Source organism: Ascaphus truei, unplaced genomic scaffold, assembly GCF_040206685.1.
Source record: "Ascaphus truei isolate aAscTru1 unplaced genomic scaffold, aAscTru1.hap1 HAP1_SCAFFOLD_1102, whole genome shotgun sequence".
Lineage (NCBI taxonomy): Eukaryota > Metazoa > Chordata > Amphibia > Anura > Ascaphidae > Ascaphus > Ascaphus truei.
In genome coordinates this window covers 51,603-64,911 of record NW_027453968.1, presented here as the reverse complement: position 1 = coordinate 64,911, position 13,309 = coordinate 51,603, and the positions used below count along the sequence as shown (strand labels likewise).

At 53.0% G+C, this 13,309-nt stretch overlaps 1 protein-coding gene across 1 annotated transcript in view; it reads right to left on the bottom strand.

Annotated features, from left to right (window-relative positions):
* Positions 1 to 319: 319 nt before the first annotated feature.
* The window catches only part of LOC142475201 (uncharacterized), a 33,261-nt gene continuing 20,271 nt past the window's right edge, over positions 320 to 13,309 (bottom strand). Inside the window, exon 3 of the mRNA XM_075581176.1 lies at positions 320 to 3,259. Within this exon, the coding sequence (XP_075437291.1) occupies positions 2,944 to 3,259 (316 nt within the window). The 3' untranslated portion in view covers positions 320 to 2,943. The remainder of the gene's footprint in view (positions 3,260 to 13,309) is intronic.

Sequence of the window (13,309 nt, the reverse complement as noted above, 5' to 3'; positions counted from 1 at the left end):
GCACACACACACACAGGGACACGCAGCCTGTCCCCTCCTGTCACTGCACACACACACACAGGGACATGCTGCCTGTCCCCTCCCCATGCACAGAACTATCCCCCCCCCTCCGCTGCGCAGATGAAAGATTTTCACCCAAACCCAAAAGTCAGTCCTGTTAATTCTACATCCCTTTAGAGAACAAGTTTTCTGCTGGTTTATAAAGCGATGCCCAGGACACCGGGCGGCTAAGTGGTCACTTAGCTGTGACACACAGAGATAACCCCAGAGGAGACCTCAGACGCAGAGACTTTTTCCATGAAAGAATTGGGGAGAAAAGTGAGAACCCGAGAGAGAATTTAATGATCCGGTTATAATAACACTAGAAGTCACACAATGACACAATGATACCCAGAGTCACACAATGACACAATAACACCCGGAGTCGCACAATGACACTCAGAGACGGGGGCGCTCGGGCTGAACATTCTGTCTCTGCCTGGATGTGAAGCCCATTTTACGCTTGTGATAAACACCCAGTTTATCTCACACCCCTGAAGGGTGAGATATTATTAACCCCTCCACTGCTGGCAGTTTCAGCAGCACATTACCATGTATTATATACAGATATACATTCCTCTGCAGTGTGTCTCAGGCAGTGATGGGGTTAAGTGCATTGTACATTACAGAGCAAGATGTATATATGCAGAGCTTTATATATCTGTAGGCAGAGCAATATACATTTTGATGCAGAATCATGTATATTTGTATGTAGTGCAATGTGTATATATAAAGCTGAACAACTTCTAGCTAGATGCAGCACAGTGAGAGCGCTTGCAGGGGGAGGGGAGCGTTTGCAGGGGGAGGGGCGCGCTTGGGAAGGGGGGGTGCTTGCAGTGGGGGGCAAGTGCTTTCAGGGGGAGGGGAGCGCTTGTAAGGGGGGGAGCACTTGCAGGGGGAGGGGAGCGCTTGCAGGGGGATGGCACCTGCAGGATTGACTGTTTAAAGTGGGCCTGCTTTCTATTGTGGTGTGTGTGGTGTGTGCGTGTGTGTGTGTTTTTATATATATATATATATATATATATTTGTAACAAAGAAAAGAAAGAAAGAAGCGCAGGCTCCATAGCGTGATACCGTAGAGATAATTTAATCAATATAGAAAAATAATAAAAAAGGTCCCTTGGACATGCACTCACAAGAGATCAGATAAAAATCAGCATATGTGAGATAAATCTCAATCGTGGGATACGTCACTGCCTGGGTATGCAACAGTCTGTCAGCGTGCAGGGGGTTAATCCCAGTGTTGTGAGCAGGCAAGATGTTGAAAGTCTAACAGTGCAGGAGGAGGGAGGAATGAGGCCGGGAGATGAGGGACTGGGTGAGTCCCACTGACCACCGCTGTGCTGGTATAACGCGCAGTTTAGGCTCCCACACCAGTCACCACACCGCAGATGAACACACGGATAAGAGAACTGAGTGCTGGCACAAATCTCTACAGGAGGTATTCAGCGGTATACGGAGGCTGTTAACCATTTCAGGAAGCAGGGACTCTTATCCGTGTGTTCATCTGCGGTGTGGTGACTGGTGAGGGAGCCTGAACTGCGCGTTATACCAGCACAGCTGTGGTCAGTGTGATTCCCCCAATCCCTCATCACCCTGCCTCATTCCTCCCTCCTCCTGCACTGCTAGTCGGGTATTGAGGGGAAGGGTATTCCAGAGGTGTGGGGCAGTCAGTGAGAAAGGTTTAAGGTGGGAGAGGGCTTTAGATACAAAGGGGGTAGAGAGAAGACATCCTTGAGCAGAACGCAAGAGTCGGGAAGGTGCATAACAAGAAATTAGGGCTGAGATGTAAGGAGGGGCAGAAGAATGTAAAGCTTTTAAAGCGAGGAGGAGAATGGAGTGTGAGATGTGGGATTTGATCGGAAGCCAGGAGAGGGATTTCAGCAGGGGAGATGCTTATCTCGTGAGTGCATGTCCAAGGGACCTTTTTTATTATTTTTCTATATTGATTAAATTATCTCTACGGTATCACACTATGGAGCCTGCGCTTCTTTCTTTCTTTTCTTTGTTAGGTATTACCGGTGTGGCAACGCCATTATTGAAGCTGCAACCTGCTCCTGGTCGGATTCAACATTGCTTTTTCTATTGGACTTTCTACATACCAGTTCATCGTTTGGTTTGAACAATATTTTCCATTTAATTACATTATAATTATGTGCGACAAGTTATAGGTTCATATAGATTTATAATATCAGTGGGCCGTTACACATATTCCAAATCTGCTCACTCCATTGATTTTTGTACCAATATAATAGCTTTTTAATTTGCATCACCTGCAATGCCTATCACTATCGCACATAGTTAGGGCACATGTGCAGCGCTACTCCATTGTTTGTGTTACAGTAATATATTTTTTATATATATATATACAGTATATATATATATATGTGTGTGTGTGTATACTGTGTGTATAAATGAGTTCTGCAGAATAAATGAGTTCTTCAGTATTAGGTGATACCTTTTTTATTGGACTAATAATTTATATCATAGGACAAGCTTTCGAGAGTTCTCTCTTCCTCAGGTCGGTAATACTGATTAACAAAGGAAACTATGGCTAAAGCAGGGGTTACTCCTAAGAACTCATTTATTCTGCACTATCACAACTGGACTAACACGGCTATTTCCGTTTATATAAATATATATATATATATACTATTAAAGCCAAACAGTATCACGCTATGTGCCCGTGCGCTCGTTCGCTCTCTCTCTCCTGTATATGTCGCTGTGTGTGTGTGTGTGTGTGTCTGTGTATGTGTGTCTGTGTGTGTGTGTCTGTGTGTGTCTGTGTGTGTGTGTGTGTGTGTGTGTGTGTCTGTGTGTGTGTGTGTGTGTGTGTCTGTGTGTGTGTCTGTGTGTGTCTGTGTGTGTCTGTGTGTGTCTGTATATATATATACACAGTATATGTTACTCAGGGAGGTATTTCAGAAGCTGCTCTGTGACCCTGGGATGGACATAGCGCTTGGGGTGGGTAGGAAGAGTAAGCTCCTCCCTCACAGGTCTGCCGATTCGCTTCATGCGGAGCAGGCCAGAGGGGGGCGGGGCGTAGTCGGAGTCTATGTTTTCGTTGCCATCCTCCAGTTGTTTGACTCGTAGGAGGTTGGGGTGTTCTCCCAGACGCTCCTCCTCCAGGGAGCGGCGTAGGCGGCGGGTGGGTGAGGGCGAGAGATGCTGTGGGATCTCCGCTTCATTTATTCCCGAGAGGACACGTGTCACCAGGTACCTGCAAGATAATGTGACGCGTCATATCCAGACACACAGTGAGGGACGTCACTAACTCCCTCTTCAACGGTAACCGCCACTAAACCATCTGTCACTAACCACCATCATGTGTACACAACTGTTCTTAAACCAGAAGTAACCATCACCAAATCGTTCCTGAGCCCCTACTAATCTCCACTGAGTATGTATGTCTTTATTTATATAGCGCCATTAATGTACATAGCGCTTCACAGCAGTAATACACGTGACAATCATATAAATAACAGATAATATAAATAACAGGTAATAGGAATAAGTGCTTCAGACATAAAAAGTAACATTTAGGAAAAGGAGTCAATGCTCCGAAGAGCTTACAGTCTAATTGGTTGGTAGGTAAAACGTACAGAGACAGTAGGAGAGTGTTCTAGTAAGTGCGTCTGCAGGGGGTCAAGGTTTATGTATCAGGTGTGATAGCCACAGTGCTATTCATATGCCTCGTTAAGCAAGTGTGTCTTAAGGTGGGTCTTAAAGGTGGATAGAGAGGGTGCTAGTCGGATATTGAGGGAAAGGGCATTCCAGAGGTGTGGGGCAGTCAGTGAGAAAGGTTTAAGGTGGGAGAGGGCTTTAGATACAAAGGGGGTAGAGAGAAGACATCCTTGAGTGGAACGCAAGAGTCGGGGTGGTGCATAACGAGAAATTAGGGCTGAGATGTAAGGAGGGGCAGAAGAGTGTAAAGCTTTAAAAGTGAGGAGAAGAATGGAGTGTGAGATGCGGGATTTGATCGGAAGCCAGGAGAGGGATTTCAGGAGGGGAGATGCTGTGACCGATCTAGGAAAGAGTAGAGTGATTCTGGCAGCAGCATTTAGGATAGATTGTAGGGGAGACAGGTGAGAGGCAGGAAGGCCGAACAGCAGGAGGTTACAGTAATCGAGGCGGGAGAGAATGAGGGCCTGAGTCAGAGTTTTAGCAGTCGAACAACAGAGAAAAGGGGGTATCTTTGTGATATTGCGGAGGAAAAAACGACAGGTTTAAGCTACCTTTTGAATGTGAGAGAGGAGTCGATTGTGACCCCTAGGCAGCGTGCTTGTGTTACTGGGTGAATGATCGTACTTCCAACAGTAATGTGGAAGGAGGTAGTAGGGCCAGGTTTGGGAGGAAGTATGAGGAGCTCTGTTTTGCCATGTTAAGTTTAAGGCGTCGGAGGGCCATCCAGGATGATATTCCAGAGAGACATTCAGAAACTTTGGTCTGTACAGCAGGTGTAAGGTCAGGGGTTGAAAAGTAAATTTGTGTGTCATCAGCATAGAGATAGATATTTGAACCCAAGAGATGTGATTAGGTCACCTGGAGCGTGTGTGAAAAGAGAAGAGGTCCCAGGATAGAGCCCTGGGGTACCCCCTCAGAGAGATTGATAGAGGAGGAGGTGTTAGCAGAAGAGACACTGAAAGTACGATGGGAGAGGTAGGATGAGATCCAGGATAGAGCTTTGTTCCGAATACCAAGAGTATGGAGAATGTGGAGGAGAAGAGGGTGGTCCACGGTGTCAAATGCTGCAGAGAGGTTGAGTAATATGAGCAGAGTGTAATGACCTCTGTCTTTGGCAGCATGGAGGTCGTCAGTTATTTTAGTGAGGGCTGTTTCAGTGGAGTGAGCAGTGCGGAAGCCAGATTGTAGAGGGTCTAGGAGAGAATAGGTGGTGAGAAAATGGAGCAAGCGAGAGAATACAAGGCGTTTGTCCTGGAACAGGATTATCTTTTTTTCTCTGCACTCTGGATGCCGGCACACTTGCCCTGAAACTAGTTGTACATTTCTCCCTGTGATGTGATTCCGGTCACTGTTCAGTGTAACATTGCAACAAATGTATCCTTCCCTCTCTGGTTTGTCTGTTGCCTAGCAACAGCCTAAGTTCTCCCAGAAACCCTGGTTGTATAGATAGTCCTGACTATATCCTGACTAGGACTAGGACAGAGCCTGTGTATGAGAGAGCCCAGTCACTGCCTAGCACAGGACAGAGCCTGTGTATGAGAGCCCAGTCACTGCCTAGCACAGGACACAGCCTGTGTATGAGAGCCCAGTCACTGCCTAGCACAGGACACAGCCTGTGTATGAGAGCCCAGTCACTGCCTAGCACAGGACAGAGCCTGTGTATGAGAGCCCAGTCACTACCTAGCACAGGACAGAGCCTGTGTATGAGAGCCCAGTCACTGCCTAGCACAGGACAGAGCCTGTGTATGAGAGCCCAGTCACTGCCTAGCACAGGACAGAGCCTGTGTATGAGAGCCCAGTCACTGCCTAGCACAGGACAGAGCCTGTGTATGAGAGCCCAGTCACTGCCTAGCACAGGACAGAGCCTGTGTATGAGAGCCCAGTCACTGCCTAGCACAGGACACAGCCTGTGTATGAGAGCCCAGTCACTGCCTAGCACAGGACAGAGCCTGTGTATGAGAGCCCAGTCACTGCATAGCACAGGACAGAGCCTGTGTATGAGACAGCCCAGTCACTGCCTAGCACAGGACAGAGCCTGTGTATGAGAGCCCAGTCACTGCCTAGCACAGGACAGAGCCTGTGTATGAGAGCCCAGTCACTGCCTAGCACAGGACAGAGCCTGTGTATGAGAGCCCAGTCACTGCAAAGCACAGGACAGAGCCTGTGTATGAGAGCCCAGTCACTGCCTAGCACAGGACAGAGCCTGTGTATGAGAGCCCAGTCACTGCCTAGCACAGGACAGAGCCTGTGTATGAGAGAGCCCAGTCACTGCCTAGCACAGGACAGAGCCTGTGTATGAGAGCCCAGTCACTGCCTAGCACAGGACACAGCCTGTGTATGAGAGCCCAGTCACTGCCTAGCACAGGACAGAGCCTGTGTATGAGAGAGCCCAGTCACTGCCTAGCACAGTACAGAGCCTGTGTATGAGAGCCCAGTCACTGCCTAGCACAGGACTGAGCCTGTGTATGAGAGCCCAGTCACTGCCTAGCACAGGACAGAGCCTGTGTATGAGAGCCCAGTCACTGCCTAGCACAGGACAGAGCCTGTGTATGAGAGAGCCCAGTCACTGCCTAGCACAGGACAGAGCCTGTGTATGAGAGCCCAGTCACTGCCTAGCACAGGACACACAGCCTGTGTGTGTGAGAGCCCAGTCACTGCCTAGCACAGGACACAGCCTGTGTATGAGAGAGCCCAGTCACTGCCTAGCACAGGACAGAGCCTGTGTATGAGAGCCCAGTCACTGCCTAGCACAGGACAGAGCCTGTGTATGAGAGAGCCCAGTCACTGCCTAGCACAGGACAGAGCCTGTGTATGAGAGCCCAGTCACTGCCTAGCACAGGACAGAGCCTGTGTATGACAGCCCAGTCACTGCCTAGCACAGGTCACAGCCTGTGTATGAGAGCCCAGTCACTGCCTAGCACAGGACACAGCCTGTGTATGAGAGCCCAGTCACTGCCTAGCACAGGACAGAGCCTGTGTATGAGAGCCCAGTCACTGCCTAGCACAGGACACAGCCTGTGTATGAGAGCCCAGTCACTGCCTAGCACAGGACAGAGCCTGTGTATGAGAGCCCAGTCACTGCCTAGCACAGGACAGAGCCTGTGTATGAGAGAGCCCAGTCACTGCCTAGCACAGGACAGAGCCTGTGTGAGAGAGCCCAGTCACTGCCTAGCACAGGACACAGCCTGTGTATGAGAGCCCAGTCACTGCCTAGCACAGGACAGAGCCTGTGTATGAGAGCCCAGTCACTGCCTAGCACAGGACAGAGCCTGTGTATGAGAGCCCAGTCACTGCCTAGCACAGGACACAGCCTGTGTATGAGAGCCCAGTCACTGCCTAGCACAGGACACAGCCTGTGTATGAGAGCCCAGTCACTGCCTAGCACAGGACACAGCCTGTGTATGAGAGCCCAGTCACTGCCTAGCACAGGACAGAGCCTGTGTGTGAGAGAGCCCAGTCACTGCCTAGCACAGGACAGAGCCTGTGTATGAGAGCCCAGTCACTGCCTAGCACAGGACACAGCCTGTGTATGAGAGCCCAGTCACTGCCTAGCACAGGACACAGCCTGTGTATGAGAGCCCAGTCACTGCCTAGCACAGGACACAGCCTGTGTATGAGAGCCCAGTCACTGCCTAGCACAGGACACAGCCTGTGTATGAGAGCCCAGTCACTGCCTAGCACAGGACAGAGCCAGTGTATGAGAGCCCAGTCACTGCCTAGCACAGGACAGAGCCTGTGTATGAGAGCCCAGTCACTGCCTAGCACAGGACAGAGCCTGTGTATGAGAGCCCAGTCACTGCCTAGCACAGGACAGAGCCTGTGTATGAGAGCCCAGTCATTGCCTAGCACAGGACACAGCCTGTGTATGAGAGCCCAGTCACTGCCTCTCACAGGACAGAGCCTGTGTATGAGAGCCCAGTCACTGCCTAGCACAGGACAGAGCCTGTGTGTGAGAGCCCAGTCACTGCCTAGCACAGGACAGAGCCTGTGTGTGAGAGCCCAGTCACTGCCTAGCACAGGACACAGCCTGTGTATGAGAGCCCAGTCACTGCATAGCACAGGACAGAGCCTGTGTATGAGAGCCCAGTCACTGCCTAGCACAGGACACAGCCTGTGTATGAGAGAGCCCAGTCACTGCCTAGCACAGGACAGAGCCTGTGTATGAGAGCCCAGTCACTGCCTAGCACAGGACAGAGCCTGTGTATGAGAGCCCAGTCACTGCCTAGCACAGGACAGAGCCTGTGTATGAGAGCCCAGTCACTGCCTAGCACAGGACAGAGCCTGTGTATGAGAGCCCAGTCACTGCCTAGCACAGGACACAGCCTGTGTATGAGAGCCCAGTCACTGCCTAGCACAGGACAGAGCCTGTGTATGAGAGCCCAGTCACTGCCTAGCACAGGACAGAGCCTGTGTGTGAGAGAGCCCAGTCACTGCCTAGCACAGGACAGAGCCTATGTATGAGAGCCCAGTCACTGCCTAGCACAGGACAGAGCCTGTGTATGAGAGCCCAGTCACTGCCTAGCACAGGACACAGCCTGTGTATGAGAGCCCAGTCACTGCCTAGCACAGGACAGAGCCTGTGTGTATGAGAGCCCAGTCACTGCCTGGCACAGGACAGAGCCTGTGTATGAGAGCCCAGTCACTGCCTAGCACAGGACAGAGCCTGTGTGTGAGAGCCCAGTCACTGCCTAGCACAGGACAGAGCCTGTGTATGAGAGCCCAGTCACTGCCTAGCACAGGACAGAGCCTGTGTATGAGAGCCCAGTCACTGCCTAGCACAGGACAGAGCCTGTGCGTATGAGAGCCCAGTCACTGCCTAGCACAGGACAGAGCCTGTGTATGAGAGCCCAGTCACTGCCTAGCACAGGACAGAGCCTGTGTGTGAGAGAGCCCAGTCACTGCCTAGCACAGGACAGAGCCTGTGTATGAGAGCCCAGTCACTGCCTAGCACAGGACAGGGCCTGTGTATGAGAGCCCAGTCACTGCCTAGCACAGGACAGAGCCTGTGTGTGAGAGCCCAGTCACTGCCTAGCACAGGACACAGCCTGTGTATGAGAGCCCAGTCACTGCCTAGCACAGGACAGAGCCTGTGTATGAGAGCCCAGTCACGGCCTAGCACAGGACAGAGCCTGTGTATGAGAGCCCAGTCACTGCCTAGCACAGGACACAGCCTGTGTATGAGAGAGCCCAGTCACTGCCTAGCACAGGACACAGCCTGTGTATGAGAGAGCCCAGTCACTGCCTAGCACAGGACACAGCCTGTGTATGAGAGAGCCCAGTCACTGCCTAGCACAGGACACAGCCTGTGTATGAGAGCCCAGTCACTGCCTAGCACAGGACAGAGCCTGTGTATGAGAGAGCCCAGTCACTGCCTAGCACAGGACACAGCCTGTGTATGAGAGAGCCCAGTCACTGCCTAGCACAGGACACAGCCTGTGTACTGTATGAGAGAGCCCAGTCACTGCCTAGCACAGGACACAGCCTGTGTATGAGAGCCCAGTCACTGCCTAGCACAGGACAGAGCCTGTGTATGAGAGCCCAGTCACTGCCTAGCACAGGACAGAGCCTGTGTATGAGAGCCCAGTCACTGCCTAGCACAGGACAGAGCCTGTGTATGAGAGCCCAGTCACTGCCTAGCACAGGACAGAGCCTGTGTATGAGAGCCCAGTCACTGCCTAGCACAGGACAGAGCCTGTGTGTGAGAGAGCCCAGTCACTGCTTTGCACAGGACACAGCCTGTGTATGAGAGCCCAGTCACTGCCTAGCACAGGACAGAGCCTGTGTGTATGAGAGCCCAGTCACTGCCTAGCACAGGACAGAGCCTGTGTATGAGAGCCCAGTCACTGCCTAGCACAGGACAGAGCCTGTGTATGAGAGCCCAGTCACTGCCTAGCACAGGACAGAGCCTGTGTATGAGAGCCCAGTCACTGCCTAGCACAGGACAGAGCCTGTGTATGAGAGCCCAGTCACTGCCTAGCACAGGACAGAGCCTGTGTATGAGAGCCCAGTCACTGCCTAGCACAGGACAGAGCCTGTGTGTGAGAGCCCAGTCACTGCCTAGCACAGGACACAGCCTGTGTATGAGAGCCCAGTCACTGCCTAGCACAGGACAGAGCCTGTGTATGAGAGCCCAGTCACTGCCTAGCACAGGACACAGCCTGTGTATGAGAGCCCAGTCACTGCCTAGCACAGGACAGAGCCTGTGTATGAGAGCCCAGTCACTGCCTAGCACAGGACAGAGCCTGTGTATGAGAGAGCCCAGTCACTGCCTAGCACAGGACAGAGCCTGTGTATGAGAGCCCAGTCACTGCCTAGCACAGGACACAGCCTGTGTATGAGAGCCCAGTCACTGCCTAGCACAGGACAGAGCCTGTGTATGAGAGAGCCCAGTCACTGCCTAGCACAGTACAGAGCCTGTGTATGAGAGCCCAGTCACTGCCTAGCACAGGACTGAGCCTGTGTATGAGAGCCCAGTCACTGCCTAGCACAGGACAGAGCCTGTGTATGAGAGCCCAGTCACTGCCTAGCACAGGACAGAGCCTGTGTATGAGAGCCCAGTCACTGCCTAGCACAGGACAGAGCCTGTGTATGAGAGCCCAGTCACTGCCTAGCACAGGACACACAGCCTGTGTGTGTGAGAGCCCAGTCACTGCCTAGCACAGGACACAGCCTGTGTATGAGAGAGCCCAGTCACTGCCTAGCACAGGACAGAGCCTGTGTATGAGAGCCCAGTCACTGCCTAGCACAGGACAGAGCCTGTGTATGAGAGAGCCCAGTCACTGCCTAGCACAGGACAGAGCCTGTGTATGAGAGCCCAGTCACTGCCTAGCACAGGACAGAGCCTGTGTATGACAGCCCAGTCACTGCCTAGCACAGGTCACAGCCTGTGTATGAGAGCCCAGTCACTGCCTAGCACAGGACACAGCCTGTGTATGAGAGCCCAGTCACTGCCTAGCACAGGACAGAGCCTGTGTATGAGAGCCCAGTCACTGCCTAGCACAGGACACAGCCTGTGTATGAGAGCCCAGTCACTGCCTAGCACAGGACAGAGCCTGTGTATGAGAGCCCAGTCACTGCCTAGCACAGGACAGAGCCTGTGTATGAGAGAGCCCAGTCACTGCCTAGCACAGGACAGAGCCTGTGTGAGAGAGCCCAGTCACTGCCTAGCACAGGACACAGCCTGTGTATGAGAGCCCAGTCACTGCCTAGCACAGGACAGAGCCTGTGTATGAGAGCCCAGTCACTGCCTAGCACAGGACAGAGCCTGTGTATGAGAGCCCAGTCACTGCCTAGCACAGGACACAGCCTGTGTATGAGAGCCCAGTCACTGCCTAGCACAGGACACAGCCTGTGTATGAGAGCCCAGTCACTGCCTAGCACAGGACACAGCCTGTGTATGAGAGCCCAGTCACTGCCTAGCACAGGACAGAGCCTGTGTGTGAGAGAGCCCAGTCACTGCCTAGCACAGGACAGAGCCTGTGTATGAGAGCCCAGTCACTGCCTAGCACAGGACACAGCCTGTGTATGAGAGCCCAGTCACTGCCTAGCACAGGACACAGCCTGTGTATGAGAGCCCAGTCACTGCCTAGCACAGGACACAGCCTGTGTATGAGAGCCCAGTCACTGCCTAGCACAGGACACAGCCTGTGTATGAGAGCCCAGTCACTGCCTAGCACAGGACAGAGCCAGTGTATGAGAGCCCAGTCACTGCCTAGCACAGGACAGAGCCTGTGTATGAGAGCCCAGTCACTGCCTAGCACAGGACAGAGCCTGTGTATGAGAGCCCAGTCACTGCCTAGCACAGGACAGAGCCTGTGTATGAGAGCCCAGTCATTGCCTAGCACAGGACACAGCCTGTGTATGAGAGCCCAGTCACTGCCTCTCACAGGACAGAGCCTGTGTATGAGAGCCCAGTCACTGCCTAGCACAGGACAGAGCCTGTGTATGAGAGCCCAGTCACTGCCTAGCACAGGACAGAGCCTGTGTGTGAGAGCCCAGTCACTGCCTAGCACAGGACACAGCCTGTGTATGAGAGCCCAGTCACTGCATAGCACAGGACAGAGAGCCTGTGTATGAGAGCCCAGTCACTGCCTAGCACAGGACACAGCCTGTGTATGAGAGAGCCCAGTCACTGCCTAGCACAGGACAGAGCCTGTGTATGAGAGCCCAGTCACTGCCTAGCACAGGACAGAGCCTGTGTATGAGAGCCCAGTCACTGCCTAGCACAGGACAGAGCCTGTGTATGAGAGCCCAGTCACTGCCTAGCACAGGACACAGCCTGTGTATGAGAGCCCAGTCACTGCCTAGCACAGGACACAGCCTGTGTATGAGAGCCCAGTCACTGCCTAGCACAGGACAGAGCCTGTGTATGAGAGCCCAGTCACTGCCTAGCACAGGACAGAGCCTGTGTGTGAGAGAGCCCAGTCACTGCCTAGCACAGGACAGAGCCTGTGTATGAGAGCCCAGTCACTGCCTAGCACAGGACAGAGCCTGTGTATGAGAGCCCAGTCACTGCCTAGCACAGGACACAGCCTGTGTATGAGAGCCCAGTCACTGCCTTGCACAGGACAGAGCCTGTGTGTATGAGAGCCCAGTCACTGCCTGGCACAGGACAGAGCCTGTGTATGAGAGCCCAGTCACTGCCTAGCACAGGACAGAGCCTGTGTGTGAGAGCCCAGTCACTGCCTAGCACAGGACAGAGCCTGTGTATGAGAGCCCAGTCACTGCCTAGCACAGGACAGAGCCTGTGTATGAGAGCCCAGTCACTGCCTAGCACAGGACAGAGCCTGTGCGTATGAGAGCCCAGTCACTGCCTAGCACAGGACAGAGCCTGTGTATGAGAGCCCAGTCACTGCCTAGCACAGGACAGAGCCTGTGTGTGAGAGAGCCCAGTCACTGCCTAGCACAGGACAGAGCCTGTGTATGAGAGCCCAGTCACTGCCTAGCACAGGACAGGGCCTGTGTATGAGAGCCCAGTCACTGCCTAGCACAGGACAGAGCCTGTGTGTGAGAGCCCAGTCACTGCCTAGCACAGGACACAGCCTGTGTATGAGAGCCCAGTCACTGCCTAGCACAGGACACAGCCTGTGTATGAGAGCCCAGTCACGGCCTAGCACAGGACAGAGCCTGTGTATGAGAGCCCAGTCACTGCCTAGCACAGGACACAGCCTGTGTATGAGAGAGCCCAGTCACTGCCTAGCACAGGACAGAGCCTGTGTATGAGAGCCCAGTCACTGCCTAGCACAGGACAGAGCCTGTGTATGAGAGCCCAGTCACTGCCTAGCACAGGACACAGCCTGTGTATGAGAGCCCAGTCACTGCCTAGCACAGGACACAGCCTGTGTATGAGAGCCCAGTCACTGCCTAGCACAGGACAGAGCCTGTGTATGAGAGAGCCCAGTCACTGCCTAGCACAGGACACAGCCTGTGTATGAGAGAGCCCAGTCACTGCCTAGCACAGGACACAGCCTGTGTGTGAGAGCCCAGTCACTGCCTAGCACAGGACACAGCCTGTGTATGAGAGAGCCCAGTCACTGCCTAGCACAGGACACAGCCTGTGTATGAGAGCCCAGTCACTGCCTAGCAC